The sequence below is a fragment of the Argentina silus genome (genome assembly GCF_951799395.1).
Source record: "Argentina silus genome assembly, chromosome: 7".
Classification (NCBI taxonomy): domain Eukaryota; kingdom Metazoa; phylum Chordata; class Actinopteri; order Argentiniformes; family Argentinidae; genus Argentina; species Argentina silus.
In genome coordinates, this window is record NC_139661.1 from 7,728,666 (window position 1) to 7,749,827 (window position 21,162).

Genomic DNA, 21,162 nt, shown 5'->3' on the forward strand with positions numbered 1-21,162 from the left:
GCATTCAAATGTTTATTCACTTAAAGTTAGTATGTCTGTCCCATAATTCAGCATGAAACATAAAATACACCTTATTCTTATGAATTGATGTAAAGTCAAGACAAGATTTGTTTTTCTTATGATGACTGATGTATAGATGATTCACTTACTTGAGACAAATGTACATGTTGTAAGTCGCTTTGGATAAAGGCATCTGCTAAATGTCAAAAATGTCAAAATGTAAAATAATGATTTTGCTTTCACTGTGCTGAAACAATAGTTCACATGTTTGCTCTTGAGAGGTTAGCCTGTGCCTCCTCTTTAGGTGGCAATGAGATATCCATACTTTACCCTTATACATTTAATGATCATGCTCATTATGATGAGTTTCTACATCCCTGGAATTGTAATAGCCATGTGCTTGCAAGGCATGGCAACCCTGTTAAACCAAATACTGTTCAGTCGTTATTCTCTACAGCTTGCCAGGCTATTATTATCTTATAGTTATTGCAATCTCTTGTAATTTATGAGTGTATTGCCTGACCAGTGCTGCATTCATGGAAGTATGCCAACGTTGCCAACTTTGAGTGAGATTCCCATCTGCAATCATAACACACAGCTACATTATATACTGTATGACTTTATGTGAGGTGTACCATTCAGTATAGTACAGAACAGTACAACCAACAGTACAGAATTTCAGCTTGAATGAGGTAAACCAAATTAACAACAAAAACCTTTATCATTGGATCTATTTTGACCTACATGATACAAACATATTGCTTGTTGTTTATTGATAAGATGTGCCCTGTTAGAGGTGTTGTTTCCTGTGATAGGATAACTATTAACTGCTGATAGTGACAACAACAAAGGTAATAGAGAGTAGTAAAGGCCTGTTTTTCTCAGCTATAGTGCCCACCCAATAAAGGTTATATTAAGTGTCACATAGTACCACATTCTGGGGATCAAAACAACAGATAACATCCTGAAGTGATGCAGTCATAGAATCATGGAACTTGACCTTGACTGGGGCTAACACTGTTTACTCTGTTTGGGATAGTTAATGTGCACCCTCTTCTGCCCAACACCATGTGAAAATCTTTTGTTTTGAGTTGTGAAAAGCAATTACTGTGAGTTTGTTTTGATAGATAAGTTACTACCTAGGGTTCATAGGGGCGACCTAGGGGTTCAATAACAACGTTTTTATTTAACCCTTATTTTAGCAGGGAGTCCCATTGAGACCAAGGTCTCTTTTACAAGGGAGCCCTGCATACACACAGTTTACAACAATACAATATACATACAAAATTACAACATAATAAAACACAATCAAGAAAAACAAACACATTTTTCAACAAGGAGGTCCTCAATCAAAACTTTAAACTACTCTAGTGGCACCAGAGCAACCAAATGGAATGTGCTCTGCAGATTGTTCCAGCAATGAGGTGCACCACAACTAAAAGCGGATTTACCCAATTCGGTGGAGTTCTCAGAGTTAACCAACTCTGAGAACGAGTTAGGTAATTGATGTTCTTGAATTTCAACAATGATGTTAGGTAAGCTGGGAGTTTATGCAGTAGGGCTTTATACACAAAAAGGGAACAGGGTCCAGCCAACCTTTTGATAAAGTATGCAATGATGAGTATTAAAACTATCTCCTGTGATAAAGCGAAGGGCTATGGTAGAGGGCAATCAAAGGTTTAAGAGTAGTGGCTGCTGCACTTCGGTAGATGACATCACCACTGGCATGGATGTTGTTTGCACAATCCGCTGTCTGCTGTTCAGGGAAAGGCAAGATCTATTCCTATAAAAGAAGCCCACCTTAAATCTTAGCTTTTTAACAAGCTCCTCTGTATGTTTTCTGAATGTCAAGTCTTTGTCAAACCAAATGTCCAGGTATTTATAAGCGGTGACACGCTGAATGGGGGCACCACCTAAAGTACATACGCATAAATCTGATAAATGTTTCTGTGATTTGGTAAATAACATATATTTAGTTTTTCCAGCATTAAGCACCAACCTCAGCCCAACAAATGCTCTCTGCAGGATAGTGAATGCAGACTGTAGCTCAGAAAGAGCCTCGTCAATAGCATATACAACACTGTCATCAAAACATCAGTTAAGACACACTGCGTTCTGTCCATTAAATAATTGTCAAACCATCTACAAGCAGGATCCAGGCCTATTTCAGTCAACCTCTGAATGAGTAGGTAATGGTTGATCGTATCGAATGCCTTGGAGAGATCTAGAAATAAGGCAGCACAATGTTTTTTTCTAAACTAGGCAATTTAACATATCATGTAAGACTAGTGTAGCAGCTGAGACTGTGCTATGACCAGGTCTAAAGTCAGATTGGTGCACATTTAGAATAGAATGGGAAGATAAAATGGTTCTTAGCTGGAAGTTGACCGGGGACTCTAATCCTTTGGAATGGCAAGACAGCTTGGATATTGGGCAGTAGTTATCTAGGTCGGAGGGGTCACCACTTTTATGGAGCACATGGGCTGCCTTCCAAACCTTAGGGATAGCACCTGAGAAAACAGTCAGATTCAAAATATGTGTCAATGACTCGCCAGTTAGGGGGGGTGAAAGCTGCAATAGGCCTGGATCAAGCAGATCAGCCCCAATGGATTGTTTAACGTCAGTTTTAAGCAGGGCATTTAGTACATCACAAGTAGAAAATTGTTGAAATGAAAACAAAGATTTGCTAGTAGTTGACTGATCTCCCATCGAGCCAACTGGGGGCTGGGAGATGGGAGCACAGTCGACTGTCTGACCAGGGTCAGCCAAACCACAATTTCTCTCAAATAAAAAGCCTGCCAAGATAAATAGTGGATTAAAGGCATTACTTATCTCAATTTTCATTGTAATGAGTCCAGAGTGCACTGCAAAACAATGCAGCTGGCTGTACAATTAAAACTGCTTGCTGCTGCAGCTCTACAGTATATGTTTGCAACTTTGTGAAACAATGAAACAAAATATATACACTCAATCAAATTAAATGTTTTCTCATCTTCACTACAGTCCTTGTGTCCATAATTGTCCCCCATTATGTGCATTATGTTTTCTTTAAAACAACACATTGTAAAAAAGCTATAAATAAACAAACCTTTTTCCAAAATTAACACATTTAATTTGTCCAGCTCTCTCTTTCAGCCTATGTGAGTAACACCACAGTGACTGACATCCCAAGATATTCTACATAAGGCCTGTTGGATTTACTTTAAGACCACAGTAATTACACCCAGGGAAGCTCCTGGCTCAACTGTCTTCCACCTAGTTAAACCTACACTGTAAAAGCTGTGACGTTCTTCCATCACAACTCTGGCACTTGTCCCCCTAGCATTTAGATCTGGCATGAGTGCTGTCATCATTCGTCATCAAACAACCTCTCTCTATAACACTTGGCAGGACTGGAGGCTCAATAGACGTGTGCAGGCCATACAAAGTCCACATAAATACAAAAGGCAAACGGATATCTTTAAAAGTTTTAGGCTTTATCCTAATACAGTGCCCTCCATAAGTATTGGGACAAGCATTTTTTCTTCTTTTGGCTCTTTACTCCAGAAGTTTACATTTGAAATCAAACAATTATTATGAGGTTAAAGTACAGTATAGTATAGTATAGCTTTTATTTTACAGTATTTGTGACCATGCTATATAAAGCTACAGTTGTCTCCCCATTAATTAGGTGTGATGTGAGGCAATTCATTCCAATTCAAAATATTGTATGTACATTGGTCTTTGCATGAGGTTATCAGACAGCTACAGAATCAATATGGGACACAAGGGCACTGCTCTGAATGTTTGACATTAACAGCTGAATGATAAGATGAAGGCAATTCTGTAAGAATTCATAGATTTGCAACATTGGTGGTACACAGACTGCATAACAAGAAGATATCAAAGAACTACTTGTACCACCAATGCCCCCACATCAAAAGGAATTAGCTGATGATTATGACCCCAATTGGGTAGGCCTTCTGCAGATTTCAGGCGCATAGTAGCGCTTTGACACATTTTTCTAAATTTCTAGGCCTACAAGCCAGACCAAATAGATCAGGTTGTGTGTTGTTGTTGTTGTTGTTGTTGTTGTTTTGCTTGAAGTACTAGGTTATTGAATAACATTAAGGCGATAGTAAGTAACTGTACTAGTCAACAGGGTAGAAAAGGGTTAATGGTATGAAGATAGGTTATGCCCTTTTACGCAAGAACAAAGAAGCAAGGGCCAGTCAATGGATGGACGCTGTGATTGGTCAATAGCAAATTGACGTAGGAGAGTCACCATAAAATGCCAATGAAATGGATCTCATTCTGAAAGGGAGTGGTTTCACCGGTTTAACACGAGGCACTTCCTTACCGGCATTTTAGTATTATCCCGCTTGGGGAATTGAGCAGTCTTATACTATTTATTTAGCTATTGTGGAACGTTTTTATTTGCGATCTAAACATGCTTGGCCTGTGCCTTTATGTGCCTGTTCCGAATTCAGATCCAATTGAATTCGAGTATTTTGAGTCCAATGGACTTCCATCTGAGCTGAAATCTCTTTTCAAATTGAGTGTGTTTCTACCGTCTCAAGAATTTTCAACTTATCGGAAATGGAGAAAGGTAAGACTTGCAATATATATACCTGCGTAATGTCATTGTACTTGGCAAATGTTTATATTCCATCAACATTTAAAATATCGTATGAATGATTTTTTACTCAAACGTCACATTCTTTACACATCGGTCATGTTTCCTGTAAGTACTACCCACTTCCTGCGCGCGCATAGCGTAGAATGTGGGGTTGTAGACACAGCTGCTACTGAGCACATATAGTCAGGACCCTATCTCTAAAAAACGAGGAATTTAATGCACCTTCTAGATATCCAACTGGCCCCCATGGAACCAAGATCAAGCGCATGATTACAATTAAATGATCTGCAGAGGCATATACAAACTATCTGAATCTAATGCATTCAGGGCTGCATATGAATACAGATATTTGCAGGAATTGTTGATGATAAGATCAACTTTATTGTCCTGAAGGGAAATTGCCATTGACGCAAGTATAGTAGTATGCATGGTAGACATGGCCCCACAAGACTACTTGACCCCACAAGCACAAGACTACTTGGCCCACTTGTTAAGACTTGGTGTTCTTGGCATAGATAGAGTTGTCTGTGCGTTTGCATGTCTCCTGGCTTGGGGTATTAGAGCAGTGGACATCTATCTATAACCTTAAAGAGCGGTCAACCTGCTAACTCGCGCAGGGCACTAATCCTGTCGATCTGGTCTAAAATTGGACTGGGACACCGGCACCAGGTTGCTGGGTGATGATATTTGACCTGCTGCTGTGAAAATGTGTGACCACCCTCTCATACAAGTGCGTTTTCTACTCTCCTCAGGGTGTAGGCCTGTGACTCTTTACAACAGGCTACACTTTCTCACATTAAGTATTTGAGCCCCAGACAATGGTTGACCGGAGACATTGTTGAAATAGTTTTTCTGGCACGACAGAAGTGATGAAACTGTTGAGCAATGCAAGACTTTACCCAGTCACTGTCACCACTGCCAGCGGCTTATGTTACATTATTAGGGGGCCCCTGCCATGCTTTCCTACACTTAGATTCACTGCTGCTGTCTATGATGATCTGTTGGCTGAACATCAGTGCCTATATATTACCCTTGTGGTTGAGCAGTTTGCTTTTTTTATTTCCTCATGTAGAAAACTGTGAAAAGTGAAGTCAAGGACCTGGATGGGCAGCTGGCCTTTGAGGAGTTTGTTCACTATCTACAAGATCATGAGAAAGACTTGAAACTTGTCTTCAAGAGCCTGGACAGAAATAGTGCTGGTACACTATCATTCACAAATTAAAACCCATTAAAGTGCATATAAAACAACATTACATACACATTACATAAATGGGAATAACGTAACCAATCATAGAAACATTAATGTTTTGTTCTGATTCATGTGACATTGTGATTCATGGTGAATTGACTTGCTCTTCTTTCCATTCAGATCGTATTGATTCTAAGGAGATCATGCAGTCTCTGCGGGACCTTGGTGTTCACATATCCCAGAAAGATGCGGAGAACGTCTTGAAAAGGTAACTTTTTGGAGAGGTTGGGATAGATCCTCCCCGAGGTGTTTTATGGTTTATCTTGTCAATACACACAATAATGTTGATGTTGTTAATGTATTCTAAAGAGTTTGCGGTTTTGTTCGAATAGCATGGATAAGAATGGAATAATGACCATCGACTGCAATGAGTGGAGCAACTACTCTCTGCTGCAGCCTACAGAGAGCATCCCTGAGATCATCCTCTACTGGAAACACTCCACGGTAGGGAAAGGGGTTTGGGAAGGGGTGTGTACAGAAACAAGCTATCCACACAACGGGGAATAACATTAATTCATATTAACCTGGATTTGTCTGACAAAACGCCTTTAAACTCTGTTGAGTGCAACCTGTCAACAAATCTAGTCCACTGACTTGCTAATCAGTTTAAATACTGTAGATTAACACTAGACACCTGCGTCAGCAATTAAGCCCTATCACTATTTAGGTAGGCCCTAACTATGAAACCTTTTCTCCTGAATTGGGGAGATTATGACTCAAAGGTTTACCTGTTCACTTACCCCCCTTATGTAATATGCTCATTACATTTGCCAAGTGTTAGACTAAAATGATCTTCCTTGAACTACCTTGCAGGACAGTGTGATCTTGGGCAGCGTACAGGGTATTGAAATACAAAATACTGTACTGATCTTAATGAGTCTAGCATTGCCACCACTAAATCTTCTCTTGTTTACATCACCTTTCTGCCAAGAACTACAGAGTATTTATAGGTTGAGTGGTGGTTAAAAGTATACAGAGGCCCTCCCTTAGCCATGACTACCAAACACCCTGAAGGCCATGCAAAATGTCATAGAGCATTCTTGTTGAATCATTTTGGCCTGACTAACTCGTGCTAGTATTAATTACACTTATGTAACAGGTGCAGCTCATAGTAAGGCTCAAAGACAATCCAGAGTAATGTATCCTACAAAGGATGTCTTGTCTGTGAGGAACATCTACCCTGTCCCAGACTTGGGAATTGTATCAGTGCCCAGAACACTACAGAATCCAATTTTCACTGATCTAAAGCTTCATCACCTGTGGCCAATGCTCTGAGGGATCTGGGCAAACTCCTCTGACACACATTAAGTTGTTCCCAAGGCTGTTCCCACTGGCCCACTGCCCCACTGCCCCTAATACCTCCTGGGTGAATTTGTTTTGTGCGCACATTGAGCCTTCGAGAAGTGACCCTGAATGTGTCTCCAATTCGCAACCTAATAGCTTGTCTAAAGCATGTTGAAATTGCTCTGATGGCTCAAATGTATTTTGTTACTTTCTCTAGATATTTGATGTCGGTGAGAATATGCTGGTGCCTGATGAGTTCACTACTGAGGAGAAACTGACAGGGATGTATTGGAGACATCTAGTTGCAGGAGGAGCTGCTGGAGCAGTGTCCCGAACCTTTACTGCCCCCTTAGACCGACTCAAAGTGCTCATGCAGGTAAGAAAACCATGATCTACTCTCACTCCCACTCACACAACAGCAGTCCAAATTTAGAAATTCAGACAGAACTGTGAAAGATACAAATGTTACTAATTGCTGCAAGAACGATTACCTAAGAGTCATAAATGGGTTAATGAGTATATGTGCCAGAACTGGGGGACAAGGGTCTAGTAGGCTGTTTTTCTTGCCTGGGTCATCTAGCCAACCAACAACTGCAGTGGAGAGCCAACACACCGTATCTGCTGCGATGTGATTGGCTGCCATTGCAAACTCATCCAGAGAATGTATATCTGATATTACGCGATAGCCGAGTGGTGTCATGTCAATAACCCTGATTTGCGTCACTGATGCTGTTTGAAGAGGACGATCTGTGTCATTTGTGCTTTGGACCACTGAACTTACCCTTTGTCCCCTGCTTTGTCATCCAAATATCCACACACTCTCAGAACTATGCTTTACTTATTAACTGATTATTAGCTGAATTAATGATTACAGCATTTGGAATCAAATTGGTTATGGTGTTGCTTCTGTATTCTAAACATGTATGTTCTTTATTTGACAGGTCCATGGTAGCCGTAGTAACAACATGTGCATAATGAGTGGGCTCACCCAGATGATCAAAGAGGGTGGAATGAGATCTCTTTGGAGAGGGAACGGAGTGAACGTCATCAAAATTGCTCCCGAAACCGCCCTCAAGTTCATGGCCTATGAGCAGGTAATACATGAATGTTACATTTTTAGGATGACTCCCGCTGAGAGAAATGTAGTGTAGCGCACAATACAGCACATGGCCATGTCATTTGTCTTGATGTAAAGAAAGCCGGCTCACCATCTCATTCCATTCCGAGTGAACAGTTCATAGCATTCTCTCAATTCCTGGTGTGGAGCCCATTGTGCTAATCCATGTATTTTCTTATCTACCTCTCTCTCCCTCTTTCTCTCCTGATGCAGATCAAACGCTTGATTGGCAGTGATAAGCAGACACTGGGCATACTGGAGCGCTTTGTAGCTGGCTCTCTGGCTGGAGTCATCGCCCAGAGCACCATCTACCCCATGGAGGTGATTGTCATTATTATTCCATCTGATTGTTATCGTCATAGTGATAAAAAGATGTTTGAATTTCAGCTATGAAAGTGCTATCACCAATGATTTACGATTTCATCTGATTGATTGATGGACTGTTTGATAATTACACCGTATTTTCAAGGCCCATGTAAGGTCTTCATAGTCTTTCATTTCTGATCCCTAGGTCCTGAAAACCCGTCTTGCCCTGAGAAAGACTGGTCAGTTTTCGGGCATCGCTGGATGTGCAAAGCACATATTCAGAAAGGAGGGACTGGGCGCTTTCTATAAGGGCTATATCCCCAATATGTTGGGCATCATCCCCTATGCAGGAATTGACCTGGCTGTGTATGAGGTAAGTGGAGCATCGGAGAACTCAGTCAATCATTAGTGCATTCCTGCATAAGGAATTCTCACTCACTGTGTTCCTTCCTCCTCAGACATTGAAGAACTCCTGGCTACAGCAGTATGGTACCAATAGTACTGACCCAGGCATATTAGTTCTGCTGGCTTGTGGCACCGTCTCCAGCACCTGTGGTCAGCTGGCCAGCTACCCCCTGGCCCTTATCAGGACCCGCATGCAGGCACAAGGTGAGATCTTCAACTATCAGGGATCTTCAACACTCCTGATACACCCTGTCTTTTTGTGCCACTTGATAGTTTCTCATTCTATTGAGAGAAGATTACAGACAGTTTTGTCGTTGCTTGTGTGTGCCCATTGTTTCTTAGTCTGTGCCATTTCTCCCTACAGCCACTATGGAGGGCAGCCCACAGATGACGATGACGGGGCTCTTCAAACAAATCATCAGGACCGAGGGGCCCACTGGTCTCTACAGAGGTCTGGCTCCTAACTTCATGAAGGTCATTCCAGCTGTCAGCATTAGCTATGTGGTGTATGAACACCTGAAAACGTCACTGGGAGTGAAGTCTCGATGAAGAGGTTACACAACACCTGAATGGTTCAACTTTAAAGGGACTGAGGATAAGAGGTGGGGATTGAGGCCCCTCTGGGTTTAGGCTCGGGAATCTCAGGGACTTGAGGTTTGTGTAGCCATCTCATTCTGTGAATGCCAGAAGGTGGAAGAGGAGGAAATGCACAAACAAAATGCCAACATGAATGGTATCGACACTGTGAGCTGAAACGGAGGGAAGGGGGAGTTCCCTCAATATTGCTATTGCTGCTATTTATTAATGGTTGTAATCGAGTTGTAACCAGAGCTCTACAATGAATGTTAGCAACTCAAATTTGAGTATGCAATGATATAATTGGGGACCAAATGTCTTGTTCTGTTTATGCCATGTTGTGGTATAGTGCCTCTGTTTCTGTTTCTGACTGTTATATGCACCCGTCCCCCGAAATAGAAAGTACTTTAGTAATGATCATTACAAAAGTTTTTTTGAGTGTATGCAACAAAGAAAATACTCACCATACTCTGTTCCTTTTGGGTGGTAAAGCTGTTTTTTCCTCTTGTTTGCTTTTGTCTTTGCCTAAAATGAAATTTAATTCATTACCATTCCTTTTATTTTGGGAATTAGGCAAAAGAGCATGGGTTATTCATGAATATGTTTTCTTCTCACCTGATGCAGAGTGCCTATTTGTTCACACGGCCATTTCCGACTGAATGATGATGCTCTGTTCCAAACGAGTGCTATTTTTATGACCATCCAATATTTATTTTTGTGAGTGGCGTATGATGTCTGTTTTTTTGTTAAGTGTACAACGATATTTGGCTTTACCGATCATAAGTTGATTGTTATGGATAACTCAAGTAAAATCTGAATATGTACAAGTGTGTTTGTATGGAATGATGGATTGGTTTGCATAATGACATCACTTGAGGTATTTTTATGTAATGTTAAAGAACACTGCATTAACTTATGGCTTTAGTCAATAATTGTGAGTAGAGTTGATGACAAATATTTTATGTATTTATTAAGTTTAAGTGTTGGTCCGGGCACACTTTGGTCAGGACTCTCTTAAACAATATTTTGTACCTAAAACATTTATGCTGTGACAAATTGCATTGTAAAGATCTACTAGCAACACTAATGCACTTTAATTGATGCTGGAGACACTTTTGAATGTTATGTATTAACCTTTGACATTGAGATAAGTCAAACTCTGACATTGAGATGATTTTCAAATTATTTTCAAACTTATTCTACTTCAGTAGAATAATGTAATTATTAAAACTGTTTTTAATCGACCATCTTATGTAATGTTATATGAGCAAATAAATATGGATTCAAGGCTGAAGTGTACTTATTTTCTTCTTGCAATTTATGACCGGATGTTAATTTTTTAATGAGATCAAGAATAGGATTCAGATTAGGGTAAGGGTCAATTCTGTTTCAATTCAGATTTGAATTTCAAATTCTAAATAGCTTCTCATTTTCAATTTAGTGAGACATCATTGAAAATAATTATACCCCAGTATTTTACCTATGATGTGAGCCTTGACTTCACAGAATAAAAGGCAGATATTGTGAAGATTAAATTAAAGTCTCTGTTACAACCTTCGCGAGTAGGTACCAAATTCGACACAAGCAGCATTCCGTACCAAAACAGGAAGTAGCTCCATGGTGCTCATCTAGCAAGTAACTCCTAGTAGCAACCTTTGTTTAACCAGAGATGTTTGAAAGAGGATTTAGTTGAACAATGCAATGATGTTTAAAAACGTGTTTCGATCTGGTTTTCTAATTAGGACCACACATGTCGTCCTAACATGGGTTACAACGCTGGTACTGTTCTTACATAACACGGGTAAGTCACAGGCAGACACAACTTTGGGTTAGCTTCGACTCTGGCTTGCTAGACCAGATATTATAGTTTTAGCTTATAGCCTTTGAAAGAGGCGTCGGCTAGTCTCCCCACTACACACACATGATTCATGACATGATGTCAACAACAATAGTAGTGCCAGTGGCAGGAATGGCATTGCACGTTAGCTAGTCTGATAAGTTGCTCTAATACCAGCGAAGTTAGCTACTATTGGCTGTATCATTGGATTTGTGAATATATGGTACAATAGGGTGAGTTTATTTGCTTATTTTGTTTGTTATTGTTAAGATCTACGGAGACAGGAGGAGAGTGGTGAGCTGATGCAACCTGTGGTGTTTTCCTTGCTGGTCTTGCTGTCAGTGATGCTGTATTTCACCGTCTCTCTTATGGACCCGGGGTTTGTTCTCTCTGACAGTGTCAAGCAGGTAAGCTTCCCCACAACCCCTCAAGGTAGTGTGAAGGAAATGTCCGAGATCTTTTGCTATTACACTTATTTGCCGTGAATGCCAGTGTGCCCAGGGTGTAATTGAAGAAGAATTGGAGGAGATGATACCTCAAACCCCAACTCCTCGACTCCGCCGCTGCGGATATTGTCTGCTTCAGGTAATGTGGAATCCCTACATTTTGTAGATGTTCACTGTATGTGATGAATCATATGCTTACTCTTCACCAGCCAAAATAATGATAGCAATGCAAGGAGGTGTACTAATGTCTGTATGATTTCAACCCCTCTGTCATATTCAGCAACCTATGAGAGCAAAGCACTGTCAGACCTGTAAATACTGTGTACGGCGGTTTGACCACCACTGTCCTTGGATAGATAATTGTGTGGGGGAGAGGAATCACCGCTGGTTCATAATCTATCTGGCTGTGCAGCTGTTTGTTCTACTCTGGGCCCTTCAGATTGCTTGGTGAGTGTCGGTGCTATTGGTAATTGTCTCCAGGATAAAGTGAATACTTTTGGTCTCACATACAGCTTACCTACCGTACAACATCTACTGTGCATCTGTTGTATTTATTCTGTGAAATAATTGTATTTGCTGCTTAATGGCATCAATGCTCTCTGCCTTTCAGGTCAGGCATCTCCTCTGCCGCCAATTGGCAAGCGTGGTTCAATATGAATGGGTTTCTGCTTGCGGCACTGTGTGTTGTCGGTGTGTTCTCCATGGTGGTGATCCTACTCCTGGGATGCCACCTGTATCTTATCTCCATCAACTCCACAACCTGGGAGTTTATGTCCCGCCACAGAATCTCATACCTGAAGAGTTACAATGATGAGGAGAACCCTTTTGATCGGGGCATTCTCTGCAATCTGTGGGACTTTTTCTGCATGTGCCGAACTGTGGTTTGGGAGCAGGTGCACTACAGAGGGAGCCGTAATCACGTCTGACTTGACTCTACATGCTACTGACACACGTGTCAGAGTGTTTCAGTTGACTGTTAATCAGATTCCTGGCCATTTTGTAGTAGAGTGGTAATATGGACACTATTACCTACAAAATCAATTGTCTAATATTTGTATAGTCTCATTTTATCTTATGTACTGCTATGAAATGTGACTTTTGACAAATGAGTCATTGACTTATTATTATTGTTATTGTGTGACGTTGAGCTACTGAAAGCTGGTGAACATAATCTTTTATGCACTGATTTTAGTACCTACTTTTGTAAATATTGAATTATTTGATGTATTTGTACTTGTTCTTTGCTAAATCCTCTCACTGTTATTAATGGCAAATGGTTAATTAATTTTTATTTTTATTTATTGACGTAAAGGGCACAATAAAACACAAATGATTTTCATGAATACACATTCTTGTCTCACATAGGTTATACATTCCTTGGTGTGGTAATCCACATACATTCATAAGGTAATGCATAATTATCAGCAGCAACAACTGAACAGTTAAATTGCAAAATAAATACATCTGTTACAACAGCCTCACTTCATAATTGCACTCCTCTTATTGCATCTAATTGATAAGAGTTCATTCCCACAGCCTTTCGCAAAATTCAGTGTATTGTTTTTATTCACAAATATGGCTACATTAAATGGCTTCTCTCATAATGAGAGTTACTGCATAATGCTAAGTGCACACAAGTTCACAAGTGTGCCATGCACATCTAATCACATTGAATGAAAACAGTTGGCTGGTACATAGTTACACAAATCTGGTTGGGAGGGAATGACTAGACCCAGATATGACAACATGGACATTTTCATCTTCACATTGAACAACATTTTGAAAAGGACTTATTGTTACAGGAATAAACAGCCTTTTTCATTTGCTCGGTCAAGGCAGTGGGCAAAGCCTATCACAGTGATACATAGAAAGGGCAGCATGTACCTCTGAGGGTGACAAGTTAATAGCAAAATAAGCAAAGGCCACAAAGCATGCTTAAAGTCTGCCTGGCATACCTCTACAAAATCCCTTTAGTTCATATTTGTAGATGGCACCCATTTTCATTTCAATGAAGTCCATTCAAGAGAGAGCAATACACAGTAGTGTATATTTTTGGATGTCACAAGAGAACAGTTATAGAACCAGGCTTCTTCTGTGACACAAAATACCAAGGTTGCAATTATTCTTATTCTTCTTTCCTGAAAACATTGTTCCTCTGTTGGGTTTATTGATGATGGCTTTTGATGGCAGCAAGGACAGTATGCCTCATCTGCTGTACTGTACATATTTGGAGTGTCCTACATTCAGTTAAGAAAAGGTTGTGCTCCAGAATTGTTCATGCAACCATTTCATAACCTTGATGCTACCCTGGTCTCTGACATTTTCATCCATGCAGGGTTGAGAAGTCAAAGTCAGAGAAGGCCTCCTGCTGTTCAGGGGAGAGACTGCAGGGCAGGGGAGGAGGTGAAAGGACCGGTTTGAGTTTAGTAAACTCCTTGTCAAAGTTGCTGACATCCATTGACTCCTTTATTGATGGCAAGAACGGGGGTTTCACTTTCTTAGCAAGCAAGGCATCCCAATCTATAGTCTGTTTGTGAAATAGATAAATATGATAAGATTTGATTACAAAACATTTCTGTTGTGGTAGCTACATCATTACCTTGCATACAGTGGTTAAACAGTGTCAAAGCAGTTAAAATAAAACCATGTATTTACCTCTTAATGATCTCTATGTTTTAAGTCTTCTTTCGACCTATCTTGCATATGTAGGAGGTGCATGTATGAAAGCATGGCAATTCCAGTAGAGAAGTGAACAAAATTACCTTGAAGAATTTCTCTCCCTTGACTGCGCTCGCACCCTCCTCCCCAGCTCCTAGCCTTTTGTCTGGGTTCTTTTTGAGCAGCTGCAGCAAGGAAGGACATGATCGGGTATTAGCATGTATGGACAAGTCTGAGTTAAAGTACCTCATACTGAAGTGTGTTTTTAAGTGGAGTATCTTTTTTTTATGTATGTCAAAGAGAAAAACATGAGAGAGGAGTTAGACCCTGTTACCTTCTTAATGATAGAGATGGAATCTGGAGAGAGACATTCAGGATACTGTACATCATCGTTAACTATGCTGTCAAACACCTCCTCCTCATCTTCACCTGGGAATGGAGACTGTCCCAAGTTTGAGAGAGAGAGAGAGAGAGCGAGGGATGTTTTTATCACTTGGTACTGTATACTGATCAGTCCATGTAAATCCTTAGTCATTCAAAGTATGTCATTATACATGTATCCAATTACATTAAAAAAGAATGTGAAAGCATATCAAATGACAATCAGATGCAGGAAGATGATGTGTTTCCTATGTCAGCACTGCTCCTTAAATGTAATGTGCTGTTGACCTACTTACTGTTTGGAAAGCAAACAAATGCTGTATTTAATTCGCTCAAAACTGTTCCATCTAAAGCCATCAGTTCTTTGTATTTTTCCTTCCCTCATTTTATTTGAATCACAGTATGGTGCATTGATGGCTCACCTCTCCCACCAGCATCTCAAAGATAAGGACGCCCAGTCCCCACCAGTCTACTGCACGTGTGTAGTTGTCATCAGTGAGGACCTCAGGAGCCAGGAACTCTGGGGTTCCACAGAATGTCGAGGTCCGGTCACCATGCCCCATCCCTGCAAGGACAACCAGGGAGAGTGCAGTGTTTTGTACCTTACTCATGCAAACAACAGTGTCAAAGAGCAAACTTCGCCACATCTCCATCCTAAATTCCAAATCAAACATCCTTTTATATACTGTAGCTTGATAGTCACTGATGAGCCACTTGCTGCAGCGTTTTTCACAAAAATTATACTGGTTGTTCACATAGAATTTGTTTGTGTTTTTCACACATTACCACATATCTAACAAACTAAGGTTGGAAGTAGGTTAGTAAAACCCTAAACCGTCATTTTACCTTCTTTACATAGTCCAAAGTCTGTGATTTTAACAAATCCGTCTGCATCCATCAGCAAGTTGTCCAACTTCAAATCTCTGTATAAGACATACCTTGAAATTAGTTATAAAATTAGTTTATTGGGGAGGCACTGGTTTATGATAACATAAAGTCAATATGGCGCACAGGCAAGACTCACCGATAAATTATCTTATTCAGGTGCAGGAACTCCAAACCCAGTAAAACACAGGCTGAGTAGAACCTGTGACACATAGATAAGTGTAAATCAAAATTGTGTGTGCGTGTGTGTGTGTGCGTGTATACGTGTGTACGTGTGTACGTGTGTACTTGCTTGTAAGGGTAGACTCACCTGGCCTGCACTTCAGAGAAGATGTTATTATGGATGTGGATCATGAGGTCGCCCCCTGGTGAATACTCCATGACAAAACACACATGCTCATTCGTCTGGAAGCAGCCATGCAGGTTCACCAGGAAAGGATGTCTCGAAGCATTGATCATCTCAAAGATCCTCCTCTCACTCATTAGGCTGTGAAGTGATTCGGTCCACTTTAATTAATGTTTTTTATGTTAAATGAGAACGCCTGCTAATGTTATTACTGATAATGTCACTAGTCTCCTATTACTAACCTGTCTACTTCATCACGGGTCACAATGTCTTTTTTCTTCAAGGCTTTGATGGCATAGAGTTTTCCTGTCTTCTTAAACTCAGCTAGAAGAACCTGGACAGAGTGAACATTGAACATTGAGGACCATGGAACAGCTGAGCATGTACAATTATTGATTACTATTTGAATATGTTTGTAAAAAAATAAACCTTTCCAAAGTGTCCTCTTCCCAGGACAGATATACATTTAAAATCATCCATTTGCACCCTTGTTCTGAAAAAGAGCAATGAGACCAACATCATTAGCACTGTTTTAGCACTATTGCTGAAAAATCCTTACCAGATAAAAGCGTTATCAACTAGTGTGTGTGTGTGTGTGTGTGTGTGTGTGTGTGTGTGTGTGTGTGTGTGTGTGTGTGTGTGTGTGTGTGTGTGTGTGTGTGTGTGTGTGTGTGTGTGTCCTGTATTTACTGTACTTGGGAGAAGATTCAGATCTATCTCCCCTTCTCTCTGTTGTGATGGAAGACTGAAAAAAGAGAGACACTGCTTCAAAGACATGGCTGAAAACGTAAAGCAAGACAGTGAATGCCACATTTATACTGTGTCTGCTGGAGCTGAATGGGGTTGTTATTACCTGTTTTTCTGTCAGTGTAGGCATAGATGGTGTTTTATGTGCTGTGGAGACAGTGTTGGAGATATCTTTTCCCTGGTCAAGGCAAGACATTTCAGAAGGCTGATCCTCACTTATATTTAGCCTGATCATCGGCACATCGCTACAAACGAACAAAGATAAAACGTTTTAGATAGACTGACCAGGCAAAAGATACAGTAAGTTATTCTTATTCTATACATACACAATAATTGTTTCAAATTTGATGTTAATTTATACATTCAAGTTCAAGTTTTCATTTTATTTCATTCACATGGCAGAGGTTTTTACCTCTTAATTATGTGATGAATAGATACAGATTAAAAGGCTACAACGGTAAATAAAAAAATAAAATATATATAGTGCAATACACACAGATTATGAGTTTGTATTCAAGAGTTTTGTCATGTAGGGAATAGCAGATCTTCTGTGTCGTTCAGTTTTTGTTCTGACAGGCCTTAATTTGTGTTTGTGGCGTGGGTGAGGTTGAGTTTATAGATTGTGGTAGAAGATGTCTGTTTTCATAGACATTATCTTATTACAATATGAATCCATTATGTTACCACATTAATATGTTTAGACCTAACAGTAAAGTCCAGTGTACAGTACAGTCCTCTCTCTTACCCTGGCAATGGGGGGGTTGACAGTGTGTCCTTGTCTGTGGAAGGTGGATTGACAACTGGATCAAGAGATGTGGACAGGGACGAGCTCAAAGTGGTAAAGGAACTGCAATGAGGCAGGACACTCATCATCAAATGACCCCATGTGGCGAAGTTCATGTTCATCTGGGCTGCACGGAGGAAGTTCTTCCCTGTGAAAAGAGGAAAGCCCATCCAGCACACACAATATTCCTATAATCAGCAAAAGCAAGTGCTCTGTCCTGAGGGAGATCTGTGATCTAAAGGGATACCTTTCTCTTTTATGAAGATGCACCTCTGACGTCTCAGTTTGGGTTGCCGCTCAATGACAGGGTTGATAAAGGTAATCTGCAAAGCCACAAGAACAGAGTAGTAGGTCACACAAGTAGGTAATTGATCTAAATGACCAATTGATTTGTAATTGCATTCATATAAAATGTAATACAACTAAAACGGTTATCTTGATTATGTTCTGAATACTTTTAATTCAGTGATGTCACCTCAGTGAAGAGTGTGCCTTGGGGCTCCAGACATAAACTCAGGGCATGGTGATGGTTGTCCATGAACTCCTCCAGGCGCAGGAACTTGACAGCACACATTCCCCTCCAGTCTCGCCAGAACACCCCAATCTCCAACTCCCGTGACTGTAGGAGTCCAAATGGTCAGTGAGTCACACAGGCATGCATATTGAAAATGAGTGCAATCTACCAATTTGGAAAAAACTAACATCTTCTGGTAAATTGTATTAATGCGGTGCTGAAGTGAATAAGGCCCACAGCTCAGAACAAGAACAAACAAACAAGACTAGGCACACATATTCCTAGTATGGATAGTACAATGGCTCCTCCTGTTGTTCAGAATAGGGACCGCCTCACCCAGTCACCCTATCCAGTTCTATGGAAATGGAAATGACTACTACTTACCCGCTCCAGTTCAATGCTGAAGCTTTGGTCCCAGGCCTGCTTGCTCATGGGTCTCCAGTGGGTGCGGCCCACCACTCTGTTATCCAACCTCATCACTGCACTGATCTCCACTGTCAGGAACCAAGTCATATATCACCCTGCTGCACTTCCTTGACTGTTGCAACATTTGGGAGAGGTGGTTTTGTAGGAAATATTACATGGGGTAAGTTATTCTACTATGACTAGAGCCAGAACTTCAACACACATGTCACAGGAGTTAATAATCCCTGAGCATAAACACAATTATACACATGTACTGCCTACTAGAGACCACAAGAGCCTATACGATAGGACCCTCAGTAGGGCCAGATGGACCATTATACTGCAACTTACTAGAGAGGTTTTCTGTTCTTCCAGGTTGGTTGGGAGTGCTGTGAGCATTACGATCCGGTGATCGTAATATACCATCCACAGTAGAGGACACAGTGGTGACTTGACCTTGTCCTGACAGAGATTTCAATAAGTCCTCACATCCCAGTAGCCTGACCTCCAGTGTGCCTGTAAAATAGTACATTCATCAGGACAACTGACATAATCATGCTGCTTTTTTACAGACGATAAGAAGGTCGAAACACTCAGAACTGAGGAAACATGCTCTTCAGGTTTATCTGACTTCGGAATGCTTGGTTGTGTAAGATAGAGGTAAAGCATTGCCGGGGGGTGAACTGCTATGCCATAACATTATTGTATGTAATAATTCATCAGTCACTATATGCACTGTGACATTTATGGTGAGGGGGAGAATGCTTACCTGTTAGGGAGGCAGGCTTGAGGAAGGATGTGGAAGAGGAAGTGGAGAGGGAGGAGAGTAGGCGGCTCTGTTGTTGTCCTCCAGAAGGTGGGGGTGTAGAGGACAGCTCCTCTCTGATGATAGGCTCCCGAAGAGGCTCCTGTGACATTTCCCTCAGGCATCTCTCTAGAGAGAGGCACAGGAGATCCAGCTTCTGGGAGGACTCCTGCACACGGGACTGAGCCTGGTAGAACAGTGATATATACACCTCAGTATTTTCATTTTCAAATGTAAAAGTATTTTTCAGATAATATAATACAACAATACATATTGGTTCTGTCTGAAAATAATCCTAGCCCACCTCTGCCAGGGCCAGTTGGTCTTGTGATGACAGCCCCTTCAGCTGCCTCACCACATCTCTGGCCAGCTTCACCACATCCGTCTCTCTCTGGACATAGTGCTGTAACTCTGCCACACGTATGGCCAGGGGATTGACAGCCATGGTGGAGCATCCTGCAGGTTCAATGGCCCATCAGAAAACACACCAGGGACGGTGTGAAACTTGCTTTATCATACCAGCATATTTAACAAAAAAACAAACAAAACCAATGCTGGTGCTACCTGACAAATTACAGTAAAATGCACACAGAAATCTGATAGCAGATCAATATTGATGGGGTTGTTTTTTGTTGTTGTTGTTGTTTTTTTTTTTAAACACATGACGTGACATATATTGCATATTTACACCATGATCCCATTACTCAACTGTACCATAAAGCTCTGACCTCCGTGATTGATGCTGTCATGGTTGCTGCTGCTATCGCCAACACCGGTCTGGGTGACTTTGATAATCTGCATTCGGATCAGCTCGATCTTGGAGCGGCTGTCCTGCAGCATCTGCTGAGCTGTAGACAGCATCTCCTGATCCTGGACAGTGACAAATCACCAAGACAATGAGCTGCACTATCACTAAGATAATGATACATCTGGGTCAATAAGGAGGGAAACACCCCCACAAGAGTACACTTGAGCAAAACCTGCTCTAGTTTCACCAAAGTCCCAGAAGAAAAGAGAGTGGGAATGACTACTGATGATATAACTCTAGTATGATAAAGTAGTGTGGTGTGATAAACACAGAAACAAGGTGCAACAATACATGTCTCAGCTCTGCCAATTTCCATTGATGCAAGTGCCAAACATATGCGATAACATGCCTCAACTACATGAAAATTGTATGACTGTGCACTTTACTAACCTCAGGGTGCTCCTCTCTCTCCTTGCTGAATAAGGGCTAATTTGTCATCCTCTCGACCACAGGAGGGCTTCTCACGTTGCACCTCTCCACCTTCACTATCCTTGAAACACAACAAGTCCTCTGCTGTTGGTGCACAGTGTCCGGATGTCTCTTAATGTCCCTTTACATCTTGTGAATCTGGTCACACAGCATCTCCTCCTTGTATTTGTTTTTGCCTCTCTGTTCGCTGCTCTGCACAATCCCTTTTCCCCTGCATCCTGCTCTCCTCTCTGTTACTAAATCTCCCTCCCTCTCTCTCCCTTTCTCTCTCTCTCGCTCTCTCTCTCTCTCTCTCTCGCTCTCTCTCTCTCTCTCTCTCTCTCTGCTTTTCTGTTTAGGCTTTCTGCAGGGGTAGCTGGGATCCTTCCGTGCCAACACTGCTGCTGGTCTGTGAGTGCTGATCTCCCTATCTAGGCTCAGCATTGGCCAGTGCAGTACCACATGTTCCTGTGCTGTCACCAACCAAAGACAAACACAGAGCCGTTCTTCATGGGACAGACAGAGCCCCCTGCTAAGAGCTTTGCTTAGCCCGTTCCAGCATGGGGGAGTGCCTGGGACATAA

General features: G+C 41.2%; 3 protein-coding genes across 3 annotated transcripts; 2 read left to right on the top strand and 1 right to left on the bottom strand.

Annotated features, from left to right (window-relative positions):
- Positions 1–4,412: 4,412 nt before the first annotated feature.
- On the top strand, positions 4,413–10,849 carry slc25a25a (solute carrier family 25 member 25a). The gene is made up of 10 exons (XM_083672871.1): positions 4,413–4,588; positions 5,691–5,817; positions 5,988–6,075; positions 6,200–6,311; positions 7,369–7,527; positions 8,093–8,245; positions 8,482–8,589; positions 8,780–8,947; positions 9,033–9,183; positions 9,344–10,849. Exons 1-10 carry the CDS (start codon positions 4,430–4,432, stop codon positions 9,526–9,528), a joined length of 1,410 nt encoding a protein of 469 aa, XP_083528997.1. The 5' UTR covers positions 4,413–4,429; the 3' UTR covers positions 9,529–10,849.
- Positions 10,850–11,176: 327 nt separating this feature from the next.
- zdhhc12a (zDHHC palmitoyltransferase 12a) lies at positions 11,177–13,177 on the top strand. The gene is made up of 5 exons (XM_083673715.1): positions 11,177–11,356; positions 11,663–11,799; positions 11,885–11,977; positions 12,119–12,285; positions 12,449–13,177. The coding sequence occupies exons 1-5, from the start codon at positions 11,257–11,259 to the stop codon at positions 12,762–12,764; spliced, it is 813 nt and encodes a 270-aa protein (XP_083529841.1). The 5' UTR covers positions 11,177–11,256; the 3' UTR covers positions 12,765–13,177.
- A 128-nt stretch (positions 13,178–13,305) lies between these two features.
- Positions 13,306–20,224, bottom strand: LOC310806999 (serine/threonine-protein kinase N2-like; the record flags this gene model as incomplete). Its single annotated transcript, XM_083673278.1, has 19 exons — positions 13,306–14,365; positions 14,601–14,681; positions 14,831–14,938; positions 15,300–15,442; positions 15,724–15,800; positions 15,902–15,964; positions 16,073–16,249; positions 16,351–16,442; positions 16,538–16,601; positions 16,804–16,853; positions 16,962–17,100; positions 17,601–17,787; positions 17,887–17,962; positions 18,115–18,258; positions 18,538–18,647; positions 18,910–19,074; positions 19,328–19,550; positions 19,668–19,819; positions 20,092–20,224. 19 exons carry the CDS (start codon positions 20,222–20,224, stop codon positions 14,162–14,164), a joined length of 2,388 nt encoding a protein of 795 aa, XP_083529404.1. The 3' UTR covers positions 13,306–14,161.
- Between the last annotated feature and the right edge of the window lie 938 nt (positions 20,225–21,162).

What these genes read in the sequence shown, in the direction of transcription:
- slc25a25a (XM_083672871.1), top strand. Translation starts at nt 4,430, where the DNA reads ATGCTTGGCCTGTGCCTTTATGTGCCTGTTCCGAATTCAGATCCAATT. An exon ending in TCTACTGGAAACACTCCACG is followed by an intron (nt 6,312 to 7,368) that starts GTAGGGAAAGGG and finishes TACTTTCTCTAG; the next exon opens with ATATTTGATGTCGGTGAGAA. An exon ending in GACCCGCATGCAGGCACAAG is followed by an intron (nt 9,184 to 9,343) that starts GTGAGATCTTCA and finishes TTCTCCCTACAG; the next exon opens with CCACTATGGAGGGCAGCCCA.
- zdhhc12a (XM_083673715.1), top strand. Translation starts at nt 11,257, where the DNA reads ATGATGTTTAAAAACGTGTTTCGATCTGGTTTTCTAATTAGGACCACA. An exon ending in TCTCTGACAGTGTCAAGCAG is followed by an intron (nt 11,800 to 11,884) that starts GTAAGCTTCCCC and finishes CGTGAATGCCAG; the next exon opens with TGTGCCCAGGGTGTAATTGA. An exon ending in GCGGATATTGTCTGCTTCAG is followed by an intron (nt 11,978 to 12,118) that starts GTAATGTGGAAT and finishes TGTCATATTCAG; the next exon opens with CAACCTATGAGAGCAAAGCA.